The 24697-nt window shown below is 38.9% G+C and overlaps 1 protein-coding gene across 11 annotated transcripts in view; it reads right to left on the minus strand.

The window, feature by feature from the left end:
- R3HDM1 (R3H domain containing 1) overlaps positions 1-24697 on the minus strand; it is a 91412-nt gene that overhangs the window by 38629 nt on the left and 28086 nt on the right. For 5 of the 11 annotated variants that reach the window (XM_084780816.1, XM_084780820.1, XM_084780815.1 and 2 more), the window contains 10 exons: positions 21190-21298; positions 21002-21097; positions 19062-19099; positions 18929-18979; positions 18604-18830; positions 15725-15979; positions 13450-13601; positions 9994-10095; positions 7017-7313; positions 3020-3143 (listed from right to left, as the gene is read on the minus strand). In XM_084780816.1, the coding sequence (XP_084636942.1) occupies positions 3020-3143; positions 7017-7313; positions 9994-10095; positions 13450-13601; positions 15725-15979; positions 18604-18830; positions 18929-18979; positions 19062-19099; positions 21002-21097; positions 21190-21298 (1451 nt within the window). Of the gene's footprint in view, positions 1-3019; positions 3144-7016; positions 7314-9993; positions 10096-13449; positions 13602-15724; positions 15980-18603; positions 18831-18928; positions 18980-19061; positions 19100-21001; positions 21098-21189; positions 21299-23818; positions 23952-24697 lie in introns of all 11 variants that reach the window. The other 6 variants (XM_084780814.1, XM_084780817.1, XM_084780818.1 and 3 more) reach the window with 6 other exon arrangements.

The following is a 24697-nucleotide window of genomic DNA, read 5'->3' on the forward strand; positions in this document are numbered from 1 at the left end:
TAATTTTTTATTAAGTGTGAATACCTGTGTGCAGAGATGCAACCGAACTAGCACTTCACTCCCAACCTATTATTAAGTTTTTATTTTATAAAATGATTATAGTTAAGAAACAAATCTTACCACAGAAAAAAGACAAAAACTTAAAGCTTTTATAAATACACAGCAAAGGACCTTTTGCTGCTTTATTAACAGAGTTTGCAAACAGAAAGTCACATAAAAGGTATTTAAATGAATGGCATGAGGGTCAATTTACTTTTTTCTATTAAAAAATTTAAGGTTATATTATGTGTATATGTGTTTCAAAAGCCTACATGTATGTGCTTGGTGCCTGTGAGGTCATGAGAGCAATGATTTCCTGGAACTGGAGTTACAGATGGTTGTGAGCCATCACGTGGGTGGTGGGGATTGCACCTAAGTTCTCTGCAAGAGAAACAGGTGCTCTTAACTTCACAACTATCTCTCTGGCACTCAATTTACTTTTTATAAAATTAGGGAGTCATCACTCCCTACATTGTTGCTAGGAATGTTGCTAGGCAGGAAATGTCTGTTTAGAATAGACAAAGGTCCAAGTCTCATGTCTAGAACCACAGGGGAAAAGACAAATAAAAACAATCACATCAGATGTTATAGTTAAGGAAGTAAAAGAAAACAAACAAACAAGTCAATTACTTTCAGGACCAAAAGGGAAACAGGAAAATGCTTCTTTATTATTATTTTATTTTAATTTTGACACAGGGTGCTGCCCAAGTATACCATAACTCTGTAGTCTTCCTAACTTTAGCCTGTAAGTACTAACATTATAGTCATATGTCGTTGGTCACAGACAGAATATCATTAAAAAAAAATATTTGTTTATTTATTATGTACACAGTGCTCTGCCTGCATGTGTGCCTGCATACCAGAAGAGGGCATTAAATCACATTATAGATGGCTGTGAGCCACCATGTGGTTGCTGGGAACTGAACTCAGGACCTCTGGAAGAGCGGTCAGTGTTCTTTAACATCTGAGCCATCTCTCCAGCCCCAGAATATAATTTTTATTAGAATAAAACAGTTGTGTATATGACACTAAATAAGCAGTATTATGGTCAATGTTCCTAAGGATAACAAATTTAAAGGTACTTTTCAAAAAGTTATCATTTAATAATGTAAGATGTATGTATATGTGTAAAAGGGGGGAAAGGTTACATTACGTGGCATAACACAGATGTGGAAGTCAGAGGACAACTCTGTGGAGTTGGTTCTTTCCTCCTCTAACTTTACATAAGTTATGGGCATCAAACTGAGGCTGTCAGGCTTGTGCATAAGCCATCTGAGCCATCTCACTAGCAAGGAACAACTTTCGATGTCTTTTGACCTTAAAATATACAGTTTCTGTCGTTTGACATGGGCAGTACTACTAGGCTTCAGGCAAATATGACATTAAAAAGAGTCATATTTGAGACAGAATAAATTGTAGTTTAGCTAAAACAGTCAGACGATTCCCAAAATCTTTTAGAAAAACACCTGTTGCACATATAATGTAGGGCTAGTGCATACAAAAAAAGAGCCTGCATACTAAGAGAACTTGCAGGTGTCACAGATTAGGGACACAGAAGCTGGGCTGTGGAGCTGTGCTAATTTTAACTCTTATCTGCAATGGAAGCTGCTGACTGTACTGGCTCAAGAAGCAAGAGGAGTCCTTTCACTGGAAAGGCCAGCCCGGAAGTACATCTTGAGAGTTAGCAGAGTATGGAAGCAGCAGACTTCTCTGTGCAGGTAGATGTGAAATGCCTTTGCACACAACCTGTGTGCAACCAACAATGACGAGTAGCTCAATATACTTTATAAAATTCAATAATAAACTCTAACATCAATTCCTCAATTTATGTAATAGATAAATAAAGGTTTTAGATAAACATGTTATTAAACATTTGTAACAGGACACAACCAGGATGGAAACAGAAATGCGCTTGGCATAATCAGTAAGACAGCTTTCAGTGTGTCTGTGAGATTGCATGTACGAGTGCATGTGTGTACAAAGCAGAGCTCTTCTTTGGGTATCGTTCCTCAAGAGCCGTCCACCTTGTTTTCTTGAAACAGGTCTCTCACTAGCTCAGAGTTCACCAGGTTGGCTGCTGTCAAGATCCAGGAATCCACCTGTCTTTATCTTGCCAGTGCTCAACTACAAGTGCTCAAGCTTGCAAAGTAATCACTCTATCTGCTAAATTATCACCCAGCCCTTAAGACAGTATCTGACACTGAGATTGGGGTTCAATTCAACACATTCTTGAAGAAAATGGGAAAAAGAAAACAAGATTGAGTTTAAATAACACTTATAAGCTAGTATTACATTCTGTTTCTTTTTCACCAAATAATTATCAAACTGAAAATGAGACAGAAGTATGTGTAAAAAAGAATACAGTTCCTCAAGGCAGGTGGCGGTGGAGCACACTATTAATCCCAGCACTTGGGGGACAGACAGGCAGATAGATCTGTGAGTTCAAGGCCAGCCTGGTCTACAGAGTGTGATCCAGGACAGCCATAGCTATACAGAGAAACCGTTTGAGCACAACCCCCAACAAGACAAAAAGAACCACCCTAAAACACAACAACAAAATAACCAGACATCTTTTGACATTTAAAGTGTCATCTTGTAGCTAAAGTTCAAGTGATCGGACTTAGCAGGCTTTGTTCCTTGTTTCTGGTCAGTTGTATGGAAGCCATCTTGTTCAATATTGCGCTGTGAAGGGCTTCTACTACCTTGGCAGTGAGGACCCAACAGTTACTCACCACCTCCTGGCCTTGTGCAACCTTCCTATTTATGCTCTCATCCCTTTAGCATACAAATCCGTGTAGTTTTCTGGAGAAATGTAAGATTTTCTATTCTTAATTTAAACGTGACTGGCTTACACACTCACACGTATATATTTGAGATACTCAAAGACTGAGCATGCTAGTACCTTAATGTAAAGACTGAAATAAATTTGAGACAAAGTAATGCCCATAGCTGAAAATCCTGGCATCCGAAGTGGACTTACCTGTCTGCTGTGCAGGCTGTGGCAGTGGTTGGTTTAGATGTGAACTGTAATGGACAGAAGGGACAGGGCGGTACTGAGGCTGGCTGGAGTGATAGTGGCCTGGAGCACAGTAGCAGGCTGGCATCTACAATCATAAGCATTGAGGTAAAAAAATTAGTTTTATTTGGAAAAATAATTTTTCCATGAGGCACATAAGAATTCAATGAGCAATAATTATACCACCAACCCTTTTCAAATCAACTTAATTTTTAAATTTAAATGGGAAAATTATAAAGTCCAGACATAAGGTATCTTTAAAAAGATACCTTCCTCTGGGCATGGTGGCAAATACCTTTAATTCTAGCACTCAAGAGACACAGGCAAGCGGATCTCTGAATTTGAGGCCAGCCAGGTCTGCATACAGAGACACCCTGTGTGAAACATAATTAAACGACCCCCTAAGCCAAACCAAACCAAACAGAACAAGACACACTTACCACTATGCTCTGAAATCAGATTTACATGTTACGTTTATTACTGTGTTTGTTTCAATTTCTCTTCTTATAAAACAAAGTTTGCTTTGCTCAAATACTACTGAAAACTGCCACTGTCCTTGGCTGCCTCCCAGATCTGGACAACAAGACCCAACTGCTGCTGAGGCCACTGTATACTTGAGACATAGAGCTTGGAGGAGTTAAGTCGAAAGTGATCTAGAAGCCGCTTCCTTGAGTACTAGCTCTCATACTATTAAGGTGCTATGCAAGCTGCCAATGAGGAAAAGCAATCTATCGCCCTACCCACCTGCAAACTCAACAATGATAGCCCGACAAGGTATCTGCAATGGTGCAATGCCACCACGTTTATCCTGGGGCAACAGCAACACTCAATAGGAGGGAATCCATATTTAGTACAGTAGACCTGGCCTGTGGCTGGACAGATTATAGACCTAGGGGAGAATCCATCACTACCATCTCCCAAAACCAATGTAATTTCTAACAGTACTGTATTTATACCACAAATAAGTGTAACAACCATCATCAAAAAGTTTCTTTTTGCAACAAATGGTCCATAACTGGTTAAAACGCAGAGAGTAGGTGTCTATAGGGTGCCGATCTCCAACTCAAACATTTTACCATGTGCACCTTACGTTTTAAGGAAACCACTGAAGAGGAGGAGAATGGAAAGACTGTAAGAGCCAGAGGACCAGACACTTCCTAAACAGTGAGATAGTGTGTTTAGGTATTACATGTTTCTTTTACTGTTTTTGAGACAGAGTCTTACTTTGTAGCCATGGTTGATCTAGCACAGTACGCACATCAGGCTGACTACAAACTCACAGAAACCCGTCTGCCTTTGCCTCCTGAGTGCTGCCATTAAAGGAATGTGCTATCACGACTGTAAGACTGAGACCGCTAGAGAGATCCCTTGTCTATTCCCAGAGTCCCCACTAAGAGATGGAGTCCACTGTCAATGCAAATGCATAGGAATTTATTGAGCCATCGCGATGGGGTCTGTCCAACTCTTTCAAGCTGCAGACCCCGAGAAACAGAGGCACAGACCTTTTATAGGTTTTAGATAAAGAAATGAGTTTTACAGTATGTGATCGGTTGGCATTAGGGAAGAAAAGCTGCAAGCAGGGAGTTACAAGTCTTGGCGTTGGTGGTTGGATAGTGGGTGGAGGGGCAAGTTAACCTATGGGAAAGATTGGTTGAAGCAGTCACAGGGGGCGTTTAGGAACTTTTTTAGTTGGGGAGGGGTAGTGGAAATTTTAAACACAGTTGGATGTCCTTGAGTCCAGCTGGACCCTGAGCACAGACTGAGACCTTGAGTCAAATTGGACTCTTCAAGGTTTTACCTGTCCCTGACACATACACACACACACACACACACACACACACACACACACACACACACACTGATCTGATATCTGTCTGTCCTTGGTTCAAGCTGGACTCTCTAGAAATTTACATGCTTTGGCCTTAATGGGGGTTTTAAAGGGAGGACTGAGTAGGCCGACGTTTACATTTTTCTAGACTTTGGCCTTAATGGGGGTCCTTAAGGGGGCTGGTTCCTTCCTTTTAAATCAGCCTGACCTAGTTTAGTTGTAGTGAGGCAAAAATGAAAGACATTAGAAACAATCTTATGTGGAGAGATGATATGTTTATATACACAATTCTAAGCAGTCTATAAAATGAAAAACTTCCTTTACAATAAGGCCATAAAAATGCTAAAACACAGTTGGTATAGCTTAATGGTAGGTTACCTCCCTATGAGGTGGGAAATCATTAGTTGGATTAATAATGGCTGCTAAAGGAAAGGCAAAACCAAAATGAACTAACTTGTAAAAACGACACTAACGAAACACCAACCCAGCAAAACAACAAAACCATACAAAAGCTTAAATTATACTACAAAACTGAGTATCCATGGAAAGGCGTTATGTGACATCTCCCATCCCATGGAGTGGGGGGAATATGAACAAATGTCTGTTCACCCTAGACAGACACCTTGGAAGACTCCAACAACAGACCGAAGAAATGTGTCCACTCACATCTTGCTTAGTGAACACAATGGGTTTATGGGATGACTAAAATCCAAGTATCTACACCACTGGAAACCCCATTCAGCACAGGTGACAACTCATGAAAATCTTATCACTGGAACTCCCTGAACAGGCAGGTAAAGTCTAGTTGGAGAGGCTCCTTCCTCAGCATGTGTTCCTGTAACATCAGGGAGGCCCTTGTGAATCTTCTCAGTTTTAGATGTTTTTTGATAAATTATTTTAAGTTTCACTCATTTCCTGAACCCAGTAAATCTTGCTTATTTCTGCAGTGTGTACTCTTCCTTCCTCCCAGCAGGAGGTAAACCCCCCCCCCAAAAGTGAAATTTGAAAACAATTCCTTTTCTAGAAACAAATAAAAACATTAAATGTTTCAAGATCACTTAATAAAATGTGTAATATCTATCTAGTGAAAATGGCATAAGAGCCAGGCTTAGTGGTGCACACGTTTAATCCCAACACCTGGGAGGCAGAAACAGATGGATCTCTGAGTTCCAGAACAGCCGGCTCTATACAAAAAAACCCTGTCTTGAATCCAAACCCCTCCCAAAAGTGCCCACCTGCAAAACATACTGAGAGAACAATTATGATCAAAGTGAACAGAGATTTGTTTCTGAAGTGGAATGCTGACACTATGATGTCATTCCTGTTCAGTTTGGTCTACTCTTGAAATCCTGCCATACACGTCCCAGTGCTAACAGACTGTGCTAGCTAGTTTTATGTCAACTTGACACAAACTGGAGTCATCTGAAAAGAAGAAACCTCAATTGAGAAATGCCTCTATTAACATCTAGTCTTAGGGCATTTTCTTAATTAGTGGTTGATAGGGAATAGCCCACCCAGCTCAATGTGGGTTGTGCCATTCCTGGGCAAGGAGTCCTGGGTTCTAGAAGAACACAAACTGAACAGGCCATGATGAACAAGCCAGTTAAGAGCAACCCTCCATGGCCTCTGCATCGGTTCTTCTCCAGGTTCTTGCTCTGGTTTGAATTCCTTGCTTCAGATGGCCAATGGTGGTGCACACCTTTAATCCCAGCACTTGGGAGGTAGAGCCAGGCAGATCTCTGTGAGTTCTAGGCCGGCCTAGTCTACAAGACAGCCAGAGCTACACAAAGAAACCCTGTCTCAAAAAACCAACAAAACAAAACAATCCTTCCTTGACTTTCTTCAAAGATAAATTATGAATTGGACCAAATAAACACCTTCCTTCATTTCATCATTGCAATAACCTTAACTAATATATACAGTTATGTGTTCTTAAGCAAAATAAAACACACTCCTCAGAGCCAGAGGGAAAATCGAAGGACATATACTAAAAGCCAACTAACTGAATTGTGGCTGCTCCCCAGGCACTTGACACTCTCCAGGGTTAGCTATGAGCTTTGCTTACACTATCTCACAAATTGTTCCCAACTTAAGAGGCTCCTGTGAGGGACAGAACATGAATGAACAACTCACCTGTGGTGAGGGCTGAGGAAGAAACCCTTGCTGCTGGAGCACTGGCTGGTTGACAGGATGCCCAGAGGCAGAGAAACTGGCAGTAGGGACGGACTGCCCAGGTGGTAGGGAAGGAGGAGGGGGAGGTGGTGGAGGTGGTGGTGGTGGATGTGGGGGTGCTGTTGTCACGATGTAACCAGACTGTTGCGGAGACTGTAGAACGACAGTGGACTGGAACATGGTGGCATGAGGGTCAGAACCATCAGCTGATGGCTGGCGGGCAAGACTCATGTGGCTAAACTGAGAGCCAAGGTTATCCTGTTGAAAAAAAGTTGGCCATCATTCATGGGTCAAACTTACCAGTGAAAAGTGCTTCATATATGTACACACATATATTACTTCGAATATCTCATTTTGCCTACACTAGCCTCAAACTCATAATGTAGCTGAAAACTACCTGACTTTCTGATCCTCCTGTCTCTACTTTCTGAGTCCTGGGATTACAGATATAAACCACAATGTCTGATTTGTGCAGTGCTTAGGATTATACCCAAGACCCTGTTCATGTGAGGCAAGTACTCTACCAACTGAGCTACAATGCCCAGGTCCTCCACTTTATGTCTCTGTAAGCGAGGTGTGCCAGACAGTGTGTGTGTGGGCAGCATATGCATGTAAAGCAGGTAAGATATAAGAGAACAGGTTCAAGACAATGAGAACGGCCATGTAGGAGGGAAGGTATGTTATAATGCCACCTTTACATAATATTTAAAAAATATACCCATAAGGAAAAGGTGTATTTCTCAGTTTAAAAAACAGAAATACATATACTTTATGAAGTTTAAAGGCTGCCTTGGGTTCAGAAGTAAAATCGCTAGTATTTTCTGAAAGGAATTACTTTTTTTTTTTTTTTTTTTTGGTTTTTCGAGACAGGGTTTCTCTGTGTAGCGCTGGCCATCCTGGACTCGCTTTGTAGACCAGGCGGGCCTCGAACTCACATCGATCCACCTGCCTCTGCCTCCCGAGTGCTGGGATTAAAGGCGTGCGCCACCACGCCCGGCTGAAAGGAATTACTTTTAAATAGCTCTTCTCTTTCTAGAAGACAGGGTTCAGGTTCTATGTCTCTCTGTATCTCCAACCATCAAAATCTAATTAGTAATTCCTTTTCTTTAATATCTCAAAAAATAATTTAGCCATAACTTCTATTCTTAATGTTTCCTAGTCTGCCACTTATGCTAAAGAGGAGAATACTGTAATCAAAGTGTCCCGTGTCTAGATCATTGGTGAGCAATAACTAATGGCACCCAGACAAGGCAGGGCTATGATATGCCATGTGACATGTACTTCCTAACTTGACAGCCTAAGTATTAGCAATTACTGGTCACTCAAGGTTAAAAGGAAATGCCTGCTCCTAGGAAGCAACAGAACATATGAAAATGGTTTCTAAACATGAATTATCTACTAGCTCTAAATTATAAAGTAATATGGCAAAATATTCTTATAAGAGGTAGTGTATGAACACACCACTGTCAAGAGTCATTCACATAAAGTAATGTCTCTTACAAGTTTTTTCATAAAATCATTCAGAGATGAAGCTGGTAAATAAGGTCACCCCAGTTAAAAAGGAAAGCATTTTCAAAGACTTTCCAAAAAGTATTAAGAATGGTTTTTCAGTTGTAGTTTATAATCTGATTTGAAGCATAGTTTTAACACGAGATAGTCAAACCGTACCAACATAGAATCTCCCTGGTGAAAACAAGCAAGCTGTCAGGAAGTTCACTTTAAAGGAAGTAAATGTTTTATGTAGAAGCTGTTTCATTGTGTGGAGCTACGTAAAAAGATACAATGTTTCAGCATCACACAACTACTTCCTTGCATTGTGGGCCTGAGATCTTACAGACACCGATAGGTATGATTTACAACATACTTTTGATTAAGGGTATTATTATACTGTCAGAAATTAAGTGTCAAGTGATCGTTGATAACAAAATCAGAAGTCCTTTGTAGCTACATGCTGCAATTAATCTAAAGTAACTGCTTCTGACGTCTTGTACCTAAACAGCAATACAAAACATGAATTCAAGGGGAAAGCTGCCTGTCCTGGCTAGTTTTATGTCAACTCAACACAAACTAGATTCATGTGGGAAGAGGGACTCTCAATTAAGAAAATGCCTCAATAAGATTGACCTGTAGGCAAATCTGGGGTCTGTTTTCTTAAAATAGTGATTGATGTCAGGCGAGAGCGGTGGCGCACGCCTGTAATCCCAGCACTCGGGAGGCAGAAGCAGGCGGATCTCTGTGAGTTCAAGGCCAGCCTGGTCTACAAAGGGAATCCTGGACAGCCAAGGCTACACAGAGAAACCGTCTCGCAGAAAACAAAAGTGATTGACGTCAGAAGGCCCAGCACATGTGGGCAGTTGTTCTTGGGTCGTAGGAAAAACCAGGCTGATTAAGCCATGAGTATCACGACAGTGAGCAGCACCCCTCCATGGCCTCTGCTTCAGTTCCACCTACAGGTTCCTGCCTTGAGTTCATGCCCTAACTTTCCACAGAGCTAGAGTTTGGCCACCAAGGGTATAAAGCCTTTACTCCATCTTTCCTCCCCAAGTTGCTCTTAGTCATGGAATTTTAATTAGAGCAACAGACACTCTATGACACTCCCATTACAGGATGATATAGATTCTAAACTGACTTCAATGAGAAAAATCACTAAAATATCTGAGAATATTTATATCAGAACACTTGTTCTGAAAATTTCCCTTCTGAAAAAAAAATCAGGAATAAATAATATTGTCTTAACCAGTTACTATGATAAGCTGATATAAGCACTATCTTATGAAAATGAATACATTATTATTAATATGGATTAGAAAACACCTTTGTTACCTATGTACCTTCCTGTAAGAAAAAACTGAAGAAAGATATATTACACTGACCACAGTCTGAAGCATTCATCACACATCACCCATAGTTAACAATGAGGTGAAAAGAGATACAGTACCACGGAGTACTGCTGGGTGGGTGAGACTGACAGGAGCGGGGATGGGTAGGGGGCTGGAGAGCACTGAACAGGCTGAGAAGAGGACTGCAGAGGACCAACAGGCTAGGAATAACAGGTGGGTAAACAGTTAATGTCAGAAGAAAATGTTACAGGAATTGCACAGCATGGAAATTTACACGTTGGGCAACAATTTTAACACTTACAAAGTCATTAAAAATACAAGAGAATCAACAGCAAGAACAGTATCAAATGAAGACCTCTACATAGCAAGAAAATACCTAGGCTCAAGTTGATTTCACAATGAGAATAATAACTTCTATGTCATAAATGTAACCTTTGTAGATTGATAGAAACAGATAATTAACCATTTCAAACCCTATTATCTGAGTTAGTCAGTAAAATCAAAATTTACTCTTATTTCTGGATTTTTAGGAAGAGGCTGTCCTATGTTTATGTTGCTCTATACTACTAATCATAAACAAAAGCCTTATGAATTTACATGGCATCTATCCCAACTCTCCTACTTGATAAAGCATGTTTAAATTCTCAGAGACAATGTTCTTAAAACTCTCCTATTTTGTGAGAAAACTATTAAGAATAACTGACTCAGGGTTAAGAGCATGTACTCTTGCAGAGGACCCAGGCTCAGGCCCCAGAGCCTACATGGTGGCTCACCACCATCTGTAACTCCAATTCTAGGGGATCTAATGCCCTCTTTCGACCTCCATAGGCATCACACATTCACATGATGTATATACATACATGTGCGCAGGCACACACCCCTAATTCATGCAATTTAAATAATCATACACATAAAATAAATAAATCTTAATAACTACACCAGGACCAAAACATGTCTATAGACACAAAGACACATCTTTTATTTAGGAAAAATAAAGTCTTTTCCTTGACGTTAAATGCTAAATGGATTTTTATTAGAAGAATTAGAAATCTCTCAGCTAACACTCTTGTGTTTCAAGGAAAATAAAACTGCTGTCCAAAGGTACTAAAATTAGGTGATTGACTACAATCTGCAAAGGAAAGATAGACTAAGATAGACTAAGTGATCTTTACTATGCCAGGCAAGCAAGCTGATGAAGAGCTCAGTTAATTCTTATCTGATAAAAACTAATTTGGTTAAAATGTAGATCAAAAACTAATCCTGTTCTGGATAATGTTCCTGAAAAGAATAATTTTAAAATGCAAGTAATGTAGTAAGACTGTACAGGGAATAAACAAGGAAAAATGTTTATGACAACTGAGATTTACAATGATCATTTACTCTTTTATTACAAGAAAATGAACAGAATAATCTAAAAGTATAAAAGGCTTAGATCAGCTTAGAGGCCAACAAAACAGTATTAAAACAAAAGCACAAGAAAAGAGAAAGCTGAATGATCTGGAGAGTTGCTGTTGGTCCGACAAATCCCTTACCTACCAATCAGTTAGCTAAGGACAGCCTGAAGCATGCTAATGAGGTGCTCAAGTGGTTACTTGATACACTAAGTCAAATAAACAATAGCTTTAATCTTTGAATCTTCAATCTGACATATTCAAGTATCAGATAAGCAAAAACTCAGAGCTCCTGAGGAATGCAAGGAGTACAGGATGAGCACCTATGGTATGCATGAATGTCTCCCAATGTGCTAGATGGCAGAGAGAACTGAAAGTTAGAAGAGTGGCCGATCAGGATAAAACTCTGAAGCCACACTGACAAGGGGAGTTTAACATTCTCTTTTCCAACCTGAACTGTGGCTGCAAAGCAATGCCCATGGAGCACTGGTTTTCTGTTGTATGCTCAAGAAACACAGCACCCCGGGATGGGCTCTGTCTGGAACTCACAGAGTTACTGTGGTTGGTTATATGTAATTGCACAAATCATTTATCTCAGAATATTCAAAAGGTAGTAACTGCGTATCATTCTGTCAATGAATTTAGTTGCTGTGAGGATCTAACTGCAACACTATAAAATGTGTTCATTAAATAAAAGAATTGGAAATTCAGCTTAATAACGCTTGTGTTTCCAAACTACACTCTCTATATCTTATTCTAGGATGATCTCCTAACTAGATGGGACAAAGTTATTTCTACACTTGATCTTAAACACAGGTCTAAGACTCGATAGGCAAAATTATTCCTAAAAGATAATAATCTGGGACATATAACCATAAACAAAGTCTTGAAAAATTTAAAAGCTGTACTAATCTTATTTCCATCAAATGAAGTAAGAGCTGAAGACAGTCCTACAAAGGCCCTGGGGAGATACATAGCGGCACAAAGGCAATTACACGGCAGCGAAACAAAGACCGCGCTGGAAGCCAGCTGAGCAGAGAAAGGCTAGGAAGAGCAGTACGTGCTTCATGTCGTCTTAGGCGGGGTTAAGAAGGCCACACGGAAATCTCCGGCAGAGTTTATGTAATCTCCTCTAAGTACATGGATGTTTTTGTATGGTCTTATAAGTGTCTCTAAAACCTTTTAAGCCCTTCTTCAGACATCAAAACAAAACAACTGACTAGCCTAGCCAACAATCTTCCCTGCAGAGAGAGACCAACAGCTTTCACTATTTTAACACTGACACCTTGTGAAAAAAGGAGATAGAAGTTTCTTCAGTTCAAGTTTATCACTACAGCTCTTAGGAGAAATTACACTAAAGCAGAGTCACCAGTAGAATGTCTGTATGGTCTTGTAGAGAAAAAAGTGTCAGAGTGCTACACAACCTTTAAAAGCTCACTAGGCATAGATGACAAATTATTAGTGAACAAAAAGACAATGTAGATATGTGTGTATAAACTCTAAATTATTTACACCAATTAAAGGTATGATTAAGAAAGCTTTTAAAGCCAGCCATGGTGGTGCATACCTTTAATGCCAGCACTTCAAGGCATAGGCAGGCAGGCCTCAGTGAGCTGTAGGCCAGTCTGGTCTACACTGTGAGTTCCAGGCCAGCTGTGGTATAGCGAGACCTAGTCTCAAAATAAAAAGAACTCTCGGGAGCCCTGAAAGATGGCTCAGCAGGTAAAAATATTTGCTGACAAACCGGACAACCTGAGTTATATCTCCAAAACACACATGGTAGAAGGAAAGAATCAACTCCTGTAAGTTGTTCTCTGATAAATGCATGCTGCACACACATGCACGCACACACAAGAATCCACCCTTGCAACAGAACAGAGTACTCTGCATGGCTTGAGCAGCCCAGTGCAGTTTCTTCTGTTTGATCTATCCAATCTTAATAACTCAGTTTGCTCACTAAGCCAATTTTCTATTATATTCTCAGTACTTATTAGCTGCAAGTATTTGATCTTAACATTTTCTTCCTGCAGCTACTGAGTAGTACACATCACCGAGTGCAGAATATTATAGCTGCAAGAGATACTTACCTGGCTCCCTCAGTCACTAGCCCTACATATGCAAAGGCAGGTGAGCTTAGCATTATAGAATCATGGATTTGTGCACCTGTGAGAACATGTGACTGGCTGCTGGCTGCTGAGGGGGTGGGGGTGGCAGAGGTGGCTGTGGAGGACCAGGCACTTGGGTTCGAACTGGCTGTTGAGTCATAGGAGGATTGTACACAACTGGACTTCCATCTGGGTTTATGAAGGGCTGGCCTAAAAAGTTGAAAAAAGAGGAAAAAGTTAATGTACAATAGGATTTAAAACAAATCTGTCATTACTGATTTGTAAAACACATCCTTAAATCCCTTATGTACAATTTCACAACTCCCAGTTTCTTAAAGACGAAAGTTTTTCTTAGCTTAGAAAGTACCTTGGTTTGAAATGAAGCTATTAATAGCCTTATGTTTTCCATTCAGTGTAACTATTCAAATGTTACTTGTTTTTGGGACGGGGTGTTGTTTCAGACCCCATTGAGCTCACTGGATAGTTCAAATATTTTCTGAGGGCCTGAAGACAAAGGACTTTGCAGATTAGTGCACTTGAGGACCCAAGTTTGGATGCCATCACCAATGTGGCACCTCCCGACCATCTGTAACTCTAGTTCTAAGGTCCCTGACGCACACCTCTGCTGTGTCCCTGTACACACTGCACACTCGCAAGGGGCATAAACATACATGCAAGTCAAACACTAAAACACATAGAACAAAAATAAATCACTAAAAAAGATTTTTTTGAAAAGCTTTCAATTCCAAATCTCATTCTGGTCCAGGTATCCAATCACAGGCCTGTGGTTTGGCTGGTATAAACAAAGGGAAAACAGGTCAACCGCATTCAGCACTCCACCTCTGTCAAGCCTCAGCATGGACATTAGGGCTGCTGTGCATGACAATTCAAACAGAAAAGGCCTTACTCCAAGATACCAGGAAACCATTAAAAAATTTCAAGGAGGTGGAAAATAATCTACATTATAGGCTACACTGAATATATGTTGCTTTAAAAAACACAAGGCTGGAGCTAGGCAGTGGTGACACTTGCCTTTAATCCCAGCACTCTGGAGGCAGGTGGATCTCTTTGGGTTTGAGGTCAGTCTGGTCTAGTACAGCCAAGGACACACAGAGAAACTCTGTTTTGTAAAACCAAAAAGATCAAAACAAAAAACAAACAAAAAAACCAAACAACTGATTGGAAATGTTAATAACTGACTGTTTCAAATTTGTAATAATGAAATCAGTTTAATGGCAACAGACTATATATAATAAAATATATTATAGAACAACCTTGTCTACATCTACGTATTTCAATTTCCCTACTGTAAATGGGGATTTCTCCTATCTAAAAGGGCCATTATAAAAGTCATGAATGAAGAATTTAAAGTATGAGCAACCATGTGGGTGATGAGAACTGGACCTGGGCCATCAGAGCGAGAAGGCAGAGATTTTAAATGACTGAGTCATCAGTCCTTCAGAAAATGTTTTGATTATAATGAACTCAGTTGGGACTGGAACAATAGCCTATCTAACTATGGTTCAAAGTAAATGTTCATTAACATTATTATTAGTTAATGTCAAGGACTAAGAATATATACTGTCACCAGGCATGGAGGCATATGCCTTTAATCCCAGCACTTGGGTGGCAGAGGTAGGCAGATCTCTGTGAGTTTGAGACTAGCATAGTTTACAAAGTGAGTCTGTGAGTCTAAGACATTCAGGACTACAGAGAAATCCTGTCTCGAAAACCAAACCAAACAACAACAAAAATTAAAACAAAACACACAAACAAACATATCATCAAAATTTTAACAACTACATTTATTTATTTAAACAATTACAAAATTGGGCGGTGGTGGCAAAGGCCTTTAATCCCAGGACTGAGAATGCAGAGGCAGGGGGATCGTTGAGTTCAAGGACAGCCTAGTCTACAGAGTGAGAAACCCTGTCATGAAACAACCCCCCAAAAGAAAGCCAATACCATATCTCAAAGGCATTTTAGGTTTTTTCCTACTTGGTTCTTCTTTATAAAGCGCATGTTATTTGCTACAGAATAAAAATGCTACACCACATAAAGCTCTCTCAAAGGTAGTTGATTCACTTCAATGGAATGGATTGTTTAATTACAGTTAAGCTGTTACTTAGTCTACACATCATAGATGTCACATGGAGAAAATTGTCATACAATATGAATTAAACTTTTAACATTTTTCACCCTAAACATTTCTATTAAAGTTTTTAGGACAATGACAACATATACACATTTAAATAATACATTTTTAAGGTACCCTATTTTTTAGATATCTTCTGCTATGTCAACTGAAATAAACTATCTCTCTGAATACCCACCTGTTTGTGGGTTGATCAGAATACTGCCAGGTGGTATGCCAGTGGCTTCCAAGGGAAGCAAAAGGAAGCTAGTGTTAGGAGATGCACCTTGCCCACTGAGGCCACCATCAAAGGAAAGAGAACTGTGAGTGCTGGCCGCCGGGTAGATGACAGGTGCGCCATGAGAGGACTGGCTAAGAGCGGAACCTGGGAGAGGCTGCTGGGTGTGAGAAAGAGAGCCTGTAGAGGACCCTACGCTACCTGAAGACTCAGATCCTAGGGAAGAGTAATGAGAAACATAGGATTAAAAAAAAAAAAAAAGATACAGGTTTTAAAAACCTACTAATAAAATTCTGATTATACAACATGCAGTTATAACATAATAGCAATGGCTACTATAATTTACTGCTCAGTAGTTCTTTTTTTTTGCTTACCCTCCTAAATATAATTTTAATACAGCAAACAGAAGCACAGAAACTGTCAGAAAAGTCATAGGCAAAGCATGCAATTTACCAAGTTTACAGTAACACAAGCCACAGACAGCCAAAGAAGCATACTAATGACATTTTCAAAAGGACACATGTTTTACACATTTTACCTTTTAGATTAATACTTAGGAATATACAGATTACAATTTCCCCAGGAAAAAGAACTTAGCACGGCCAAATGCCCAAAACCTCATGTATCAGAAACCCTGATCTATAAAAACATAGAAAGATTAAGCACGGTGTAGGAAATGACAGAAATGATAAATTATCTATTAACAGAAGCAACTGCCAAGTTTCACTACAGGATTTCATCTCGGTTTATAACCAGCATCTTCCTATAACATAAACTTAACTACCATTTTGAAAAAAAATTCAAATATTTATGTTAATACCATTTTAGAATTTATTTCTTACCACACTTAATCTAATTTCCTAATTGGATTTTGACTGCTCAGAAGCCTACAGTCTATTCCACAGGGACTAAAACTATCATTCATTGACTTTAAAAACTAATGACTAAAGGTGGACAATGAAACAATGAAATATACAGATTCAGGTAGTACTTGGACTCAACTTGGTTATGATTAAGAGAGCTGACTCTGGGATAAAAGTTTTAATGAATGCAACGAAAAATTACGATACACTAAAGCTTTTATTCTAGGCATATCAAAATGACACTTGAGCCAGGTGTGGTGGCACATGCCTTTAATTCCAGACTCAGAAGGCAGAGGCAGGTGGATCTTTGTGAGTTCGATGCAAGCCCGGTCTCCAAAGTGAGTCTAGGACAACCAGGTCTATCACACAGAGGAAACTCTGCTCTGTCTCAAAAACCCAAAAAACCAAACCCAACCCAAAACAAAAAAACCCACAAAATAACACTTGAACCATATCATTTTTCTTTTATCTTTTTTCTGAGACAGGGTTTCCCTGTGTAACCCTGGTTGACCTAGAACTCAAGAGATCCACCTGCCTCTCCCTCCCGAGTGCTGGGACTAAAGTTGTGCACCATCACAGAAACTCTATCACTCTTACTTATTTTTAAAATTTATTATTATTATTATTATTATTATTATTATTATTATTATTATTATTATTATTATTATATTGTGTGTGAGTACTGAAGAGTGTACTGACTACTTCCAAGTGACTAAAATGTTTTAGTTAGGCCAGGCATGGTGGTATGCACACTTTTTTTTTTTTTTTGGTTTTTTGAGACAGGGTTTCTCTGTGTAGCCTTGGCTGTCCTGGACTCGCTTTGTAGACCAGGCTGGCCACGAACTCACAGCGATCCGCCTGCCTCTGCCTCCCGAGTGCTGGGATTAAAGGCGTGCGCCACCACGCCCGGCTGGTATGCACACTTTTAATCCTACAGCCTGGGAGGCAAAGGCTGGGGAATATTGCACTCTCTAAAAGACTTCCTCACAATAAAGATTTTTTTATCCGGTTATGACAAAATTGCAGTATATACAGGTAAGTACACCAATTTTAAAAACATTCACAAAATTTACTGTCTTTAGCAATATGTTATTATGTCTACTAAGACATTTTTAGTAGAGTTATATTTTAAGCAAGGTAGAAATGCAATTCACAAACATTAGCAATTTAAACATACACTATATTAGAAAAATATTGCCGTCTCCAGATTATGTTTAACCTAACCCAAATAGGCTGGGGGGAAATAACCATTTCTGATCTCCATGTTTATTTGGAGACTAAAAAAAATAAAGACATACAAAAGTCCTAAAGGACACATGGAATTCTGTAGTGTTCTTTCTACTCCTTAGTGAAAATGAGGAGAAAATGCTATGACCAATTATCTAAAGTACAAAGCAGCCAAAAGCATCAGCAAATTATTTAAATTTTTGTTTGTAATAGAAGTAGGTATATTACTTTTCCTTGGTTTTTAAGTTCCTCAAAAAATTTTCATGAAAAATGCTATCAAGATCGGACAGTATGAAATATACCTAAGGTTAGACATTCCTAGGTGACAAGCCTATGCTTTCCAACCATAAAGAAGTAAAGAACTTCCAGTCACCTCCTCCATACAAGAAATGAGCCACCTTTTTGCAAGAAGACACAGAGGAGACAGATATCATGACTATGCCTGGAAGGCATAGCCAGCCACGTGGCTAGATGGGGCTAAGTGGTCAGGTTAAATTAGATGAGTTAGTTGGTAGTCACCAGATTAACTTTATATAGCAAGACAAGGAGCTATACTTTAGTTTGTAATTCCACCACCAATTAAAAAATGAATCCTGATGTCAGTATGGCCATCACGCCTTCTGTGCTTTGTAGGTGTCTACTGAGCAGAAGGTAACTTTACATTGTGGGATAATCAGAACCATGTGATGAAGAGCTAAGACTTTAGGCAAAGTAACATGTTGACTGCACAGTCTAGGTAGATACTTATACCTGTTTTTGAAAGCCTGCCTATGCTTTTGCTGCTTCCAGAACTATCACCTCTTGTCAGGACCGAGATTCCACTAAAGCTGCTGGCTTTGGTTACAGCGGGTTTCAGGTTCCGTAGGGAGCTGTCTGAATCTGTACTGCTCCAGGGTCGTGGCTCTGAGTATTTAAAATCATTTTCAGTGCTGCTCTGATGGCTGTTTGTTGATCTCCCTGAAGCATCTTTATTAACTCTGTAATTTAGAAAGAAAACATTGAAAAGCCAATGGGGGATGAGGGAGAAAAAAATGCTTATTTTTTTAACAGTGTCTGGAAAACATGCTTCTAATACCTAAATATCTGGCGCCTCTGCTGGGTACCACTAGTGTCCTCATCTTGGATTCTGTTGGCATTTTAATAAGATATTTAAATTGTTATTAGCATCAACTAGATAGTAAGCAGGAAGATATTAAAGATTTCCTTACCTTTTGTCAATAATATAGTTTTCTTGGGAACACAGAGACTGGAAAGAAAAGGTAGAAAGTTTGTCAAATATATAATGTCATCTGTACACCAATGGTAACAACAAAAAATAGTAACTTTTAGAGTACATCTCCAAGGGCTAGAGAGATGGCTTAGGTCCTAAAGGCTAGGCTCACAACTAAAAATGTAAGAGTATTCCCCCCCCAAAGAGTCCATGAATGATAATGAAGGTTTTCATGGGTTGGAGACGCTATGATTATTTTTAATAGACATATCTTAGAAGCCACTGATTGACAAAATGAATTTGAAATTTAGTCTTCTTAAAATGGATGAACTCAAATATATTAATCATGTTTAATATTTGATTAGTGGTGACCAAAAGCTGATGAAGGCACTGGCAAGATGGCTCAGAAGGTAAAAGCATCTGATGCTAAGCCCTATGACCTACATGTAAGTTAGGAACCAACCCCTGAAAGCTGTCTTCTGACCTTCTTTCTCACGCACATGCACACATACACACATAATAAATGTGAAAAATAAAACACCAAAGGCTAATCAATTCACTGTAACACAGTGACTTCCTCTATTATAGGGATCAAGCAGAGAATAAGCAAATAGGCTGTGAGGACTTAAAGTCAAATTCCTCCAGTGCTGTCACTCTAAGTCAGGAAATGGTCACTTCTGTTCATATTACTGCAACAGTCTTCTAAATAGCTTTGTGGTCACCAAATTTTGCCCTATTCATTCATTTTATAGAGGAGAAGCCAAAGCAAGCTTTCTAAAATGTAAGTCTTCCATCTTTCATGACTCCTTGGTCAGTAGCACAGGTCCAAACCCGTTTTTACAAGTGAAGATCTACTGGAACACAACTATGACTACGTACTATGGTGGCCATCATAAAAATATGTGGGTCAAGATGCATAAAATATCAACTACTCAGCTTGTTGATAGAATGACAAAACAACACACACCACAAGTTCAGGTACCTTAACAAATGCTAAGGGCTGAGGCATCAAGTTCCTGAGTATTTTTCCAGTGTAAAGCTTACTTATGGCGTCTGCAGGCTATGTTCTGGCTACTCGAAATCATTCAGTTCTGTGCATTTCAAGTTTTCCCTTCCCTGTGAGCCTCTGCAAATACTGACTTTTCTGCTTGAACTTATGGCCTCACAGAGGCTTACGCTTCACCCCCTCCCTAGTTTCTGTCTGCTGTGTGACACTATTACATTTTCATGTATCTCTGTGATTCCCACACCGTATTGTTATAATCTGACAACTTGCAAATAGCAGTATACCTTATAAAATGCCAAAGGAAACATCTATCTAATACAGATGTTCAGTTTAGCAGACCTGGATCAAAATTCCCACTCAGCCATTTCCTAGGTGTATTTACTCTAGCTACTTTGCATAGCTTTGTACTGTCTCAATTTCCTTACCTGTAAAATACAAATAGGATAATACTGAACACAAAGGGTCATTTTGTGGATAGATCATGACAGTACATGTATGTGCTCTTCAGTGTCCAGAATAGTATTTATAATAAAGTCTCAGTATTATTTATTATGTTATAAATCTTAATTGTTAGTTAGATGAACTAATTTTATCTTACAAGACGCAAGTTATTTATTCAGGTTAAGTTCACTACTAACAAAGTAAGATTTAGTTGCGTGCCAATGTTATAAAGCCTCATTTGTCACAAGCTTAAAAAAAAAAAAAAACCTATACAAATGGCAATGTACTCCCTACTGATTACTGTGGTCTACCTATGTCCAATTTTGGCAAAAGTTTATACTGTTGTTCCAGTGTACCGCCAAATTAAGATGAACAAACCACCTACTTCAAAAACATGACCTGATGTGCATGTAATTAATATGGTTAAAAATAGTATGACCAATAGCTGAAGGGGGGGCTAGAATAGTAATGCATGAAGTAACAGCACATACATCTTGGGAAAATATTCTGTCTCTAGCTCTCTGGTATTCTTCTTCTCTTTCTTCTATAGATTTGCTTCTTCTGTCATCTTTTAAACGTATTCTCATCTAAAGAGGGAAAAACAAGTAATTATTAGGAAAATGAACTACTGGTACAGTTAAAGCTTGTACTTAAAATGTTGCACTTTTCTCAAGATTACCTGGCTATCATCTTTGTCAAAACTAGAGTTATCTCTCTTAAGGATATAACGTTTCTGAAAGTCGTCACCTCTATCATCCTTAATATGTTCATTAAATTTCTGATCAGGTCTGAAAAAAAGAAACAAGACAAAGGAACAAAAAAATTTAATGTATAGTATTTACATAAAAGTGAAACAATATTATATGCAAGGTTAAAAAAAACTAATGTTATTTATCTCACTTTATCATAATGAGCTTTTCATGAGGCAACATTATTCTACAGAATGGTCCAGAGGCTTTATAAAAATAGCATGGGCTCTGGGGTCAGGCTGTGTGGGTTCAAGTCTAGCTTCAGTACTAGCTTTAAGATGTGCAGAAGTATTTAATCTTTTTCTTCCCATGTGTGAGATGGGAATTATTATTTTATCTACCTAACAGGGTTGTTCTAAAGATGAAATGAATTAGCAAAAGAAGGACCAAGCAGAACTCTGTCATTATAAAAAAACACTGGGAAAAACAAGCTCTTTAAGTGGCTAAAGCACCTGCAGCAAAGTCAACAGGTAAGCACAAGGCTCAGCATGGCTGGAGGCCAGGACAGTTAGCTCCAGAGGCTGGGAGATTCCATCTATGTTACAAGGACCAAGAAGAAGCCACATACTGTATTGCATGGGTTACACTCCTACAGTCTTCACACCAGAAAATGAAAGCAAGCAAGGATTTTAGACTGAATTATTTAAAAATTTAAGAGACTATTTGAAAATGTATTTATTTGCCAAAAATTCTTAATTGTATCAGGGCATAGCTTTATTTTGACTAACTTAAATAGATTAGAAATGATAAGCTCTATGCAGAGGCTAATACTAGAGAATGATGTGAAGTTTAGGAAATATTCTATAGTGCATTGGTTTTCTCAGATTGGAAATACTTAAGTTTCACTAAAATCTAAAAGAAGATAAATGATTAAAGGCCCTAGACATTACGCTTATGTTAAAACTGACCTCTGCTGACTGAACCACCAACCAAAGAGCATGCATGGGTTGGCCTAGACCCCTACACACATGTGCAGTAGCTTGGTCATCATGTGGGTCTCCTAAAAATGGGGGTAGGGCCCGTCTCTGACTCTGTTGTCTGCCTCTGGATCTCTTTCCCCTAGCTGGGCTGCCTTGTCAGGCTCAGTGGGAGAGGTTATGCTTAGTTCTTTCTGCTTGAGGTGCCAGAGTGGGTTAGTACCCCTTGGGGGCTTCCCGTTCTCTGAGGTGGAGAGGGGAAAACTGGGAGGGGGGGTTTGGAAGCAGGGAGACTAGGAGGAGACTGGAATCAGGTTGTAAAGTGATTAAATGAAAAGAGGAAAAAATTGACGTCTGTTTATACAGTCTCAACTCCAGTAAGGTATTCAATCAACATTCTGAGACTTATTAACATTTTATATTGGAATTACTTTTGAAATATACAATATATAACATTTAATAGCTCTAAAGAAAATCTAAAAAATTCCCTACAGTTTCCTTTATGTATAGCTCAAATACATATTTATATGGATACATATACTATAAGCAATATGGGAATACCATGAATAAAATTTCATTTCTTTGAGAAGGTGTCTCACTGTGTAGCTCTGGCTAGCCCAAAATTGCTCTGTAGACCAGGTTAGCCTTTAAGTCATTGACTCTGCCTGACTCTGCTTCCTGAGTGCTGGGATTAAAGGTATGTTATCACCATGCCTGGCAATCAATAAATTTTAATCGTAAACCCAAGCAGTGACATTTCAGTAAAACAAGACCAGACATTTCATTATAAGTAGAATCTAAACCACACAGATAAATATGTTTCAACCTAGCAAATAAGTTTTTGTTTTTGCAATAGGGTCTCACTGTGTAACAATGGCTGGTCGGAAGACGGGCTGACCTCAAACACATAGATTCCCCCTGCTTCTACCCACCCAGCCCTAGGATTAAAGGCATGTGCCACCACACTCATCTCTATCTACTTTTTAAAAAAAGTTTTTGAGATAGGGCTTCTCTGTGTAGCCTTGGCTACCTTGGAACTCACTCTGTAGAGCAGGTTGGCCTCAAACTCACAGAGATCTGGCTGCCTCTTCCTCCTGAGTGCTGGGATTAAAGGAGTGCACCAGCACCGCCCAGCTAATCTACCAAATTTTTGATAATACATTGTAGCTGACTCCTATAAATTATATAAAAGGAGATTTAAAGATGAGAATTATCTAAGCAAGATGAAGAAATCTGCATTGTAAAACGATGAATGAGACAGAACAGATACTAAAAAACTAAAATTAAAAAGAAAGAAAGAAAAAGAAAAGAAATTCATATCAAAATAAGAAGATCACAATGCTTCATGACCAAAATGATGAGAAATCTGATTTCTTTGGAGGTTTGAAAGGCTATGTATTTAATACTGATCACAACAGTATGCCATCTGTCACAAGATTGCTTCATTTACTCTTATTACCTATAATTGTAGCTGTGCAAAGTCATATTTTCTTTTTTAAGGCATCTTTATTTGAGTGAGAGACTCTTATAGTAAAGTGAACTCTATGGTTTAACCAAGGCCCTGGCAACTTTTCTAAGAACAGCTGGATTCCCACACAAATAATATTGGCAGGCATTTCGGCTAACCTTAAGACTGTCTTACCTCTTTCTTTTAAAGATGCCTGAATTTACTGCCCTGCAATCGGCAACTTCCCGCTCCATTGAGACACCCCAGTGGACACCCGGTTGTTGACATCCACAACACCACTGGTTCAAGGCTGGAGCGGGTAATCTCCCTATGAGGAAAAGGTAAGTTTGTTTTTATTCAATGTGGAGTAGATCTCTAAGGTTTTCTGATTTTACAACCTTCTTCATATCCCAGAAGATATAAAGAATACAGTGTAACTTCAATGATCTGAAACAATTAATTATAATTACATCAACCCATAGTTTGTAAATATCTCTGCTTAACTAAATTTTGATTACCTTTACAAAACCCTAAAGCTTTTCTGACATCATTCATAAATTCAAATAACTGAGGTTACACTGTATTGAAAACCTTAGAGAGTTGTCAGTCGAAATGTTAGTCAAAAATGCCTGCTAATGTTCATGTGTTTGGGCATCCAGCAGCTCTAAGTAATGTTGAAAGGTACTGGTTAAAGAGAGCACAGTTCTAGCCACTTAAGTTTCACCTATATCTTACTGGATACTACTACCCTATTTTAGTCACTATATAATTAACTGGGAAATGATTAATTGGTAAAAGATGTATATATAATACTAATGGGTAGACATGATGAAATTAAATCAGATTTACATAATAATTCCCAGAGATTTATAAGGACTTCTGCCCAAGACAACTATTTTTATTAATTTTAATGTAGGAATAGCCGTTTAAAATACAAAACACACCTATTTAATTGACAAAGACTGTGTGAAATGGAGAGGCCTCAATTTTGATTCAGCAAGCAATATGGCAGGCTATATAGACAGGCAGAGGCCATGATAACTGAAGGGACTAGAGAATAAAATGTAACAAGCA

This window comes from Acomys minous (assembly GCF_964271855.1).
Source record: "Acomys minous genome assembly, chromosome: 1".
NCBI classification, from domain to species: Eukaryota; Metazoa; Chordata; class Mammalia; order Rodentia; family Muridae; genus Acomys; species Acomys minous.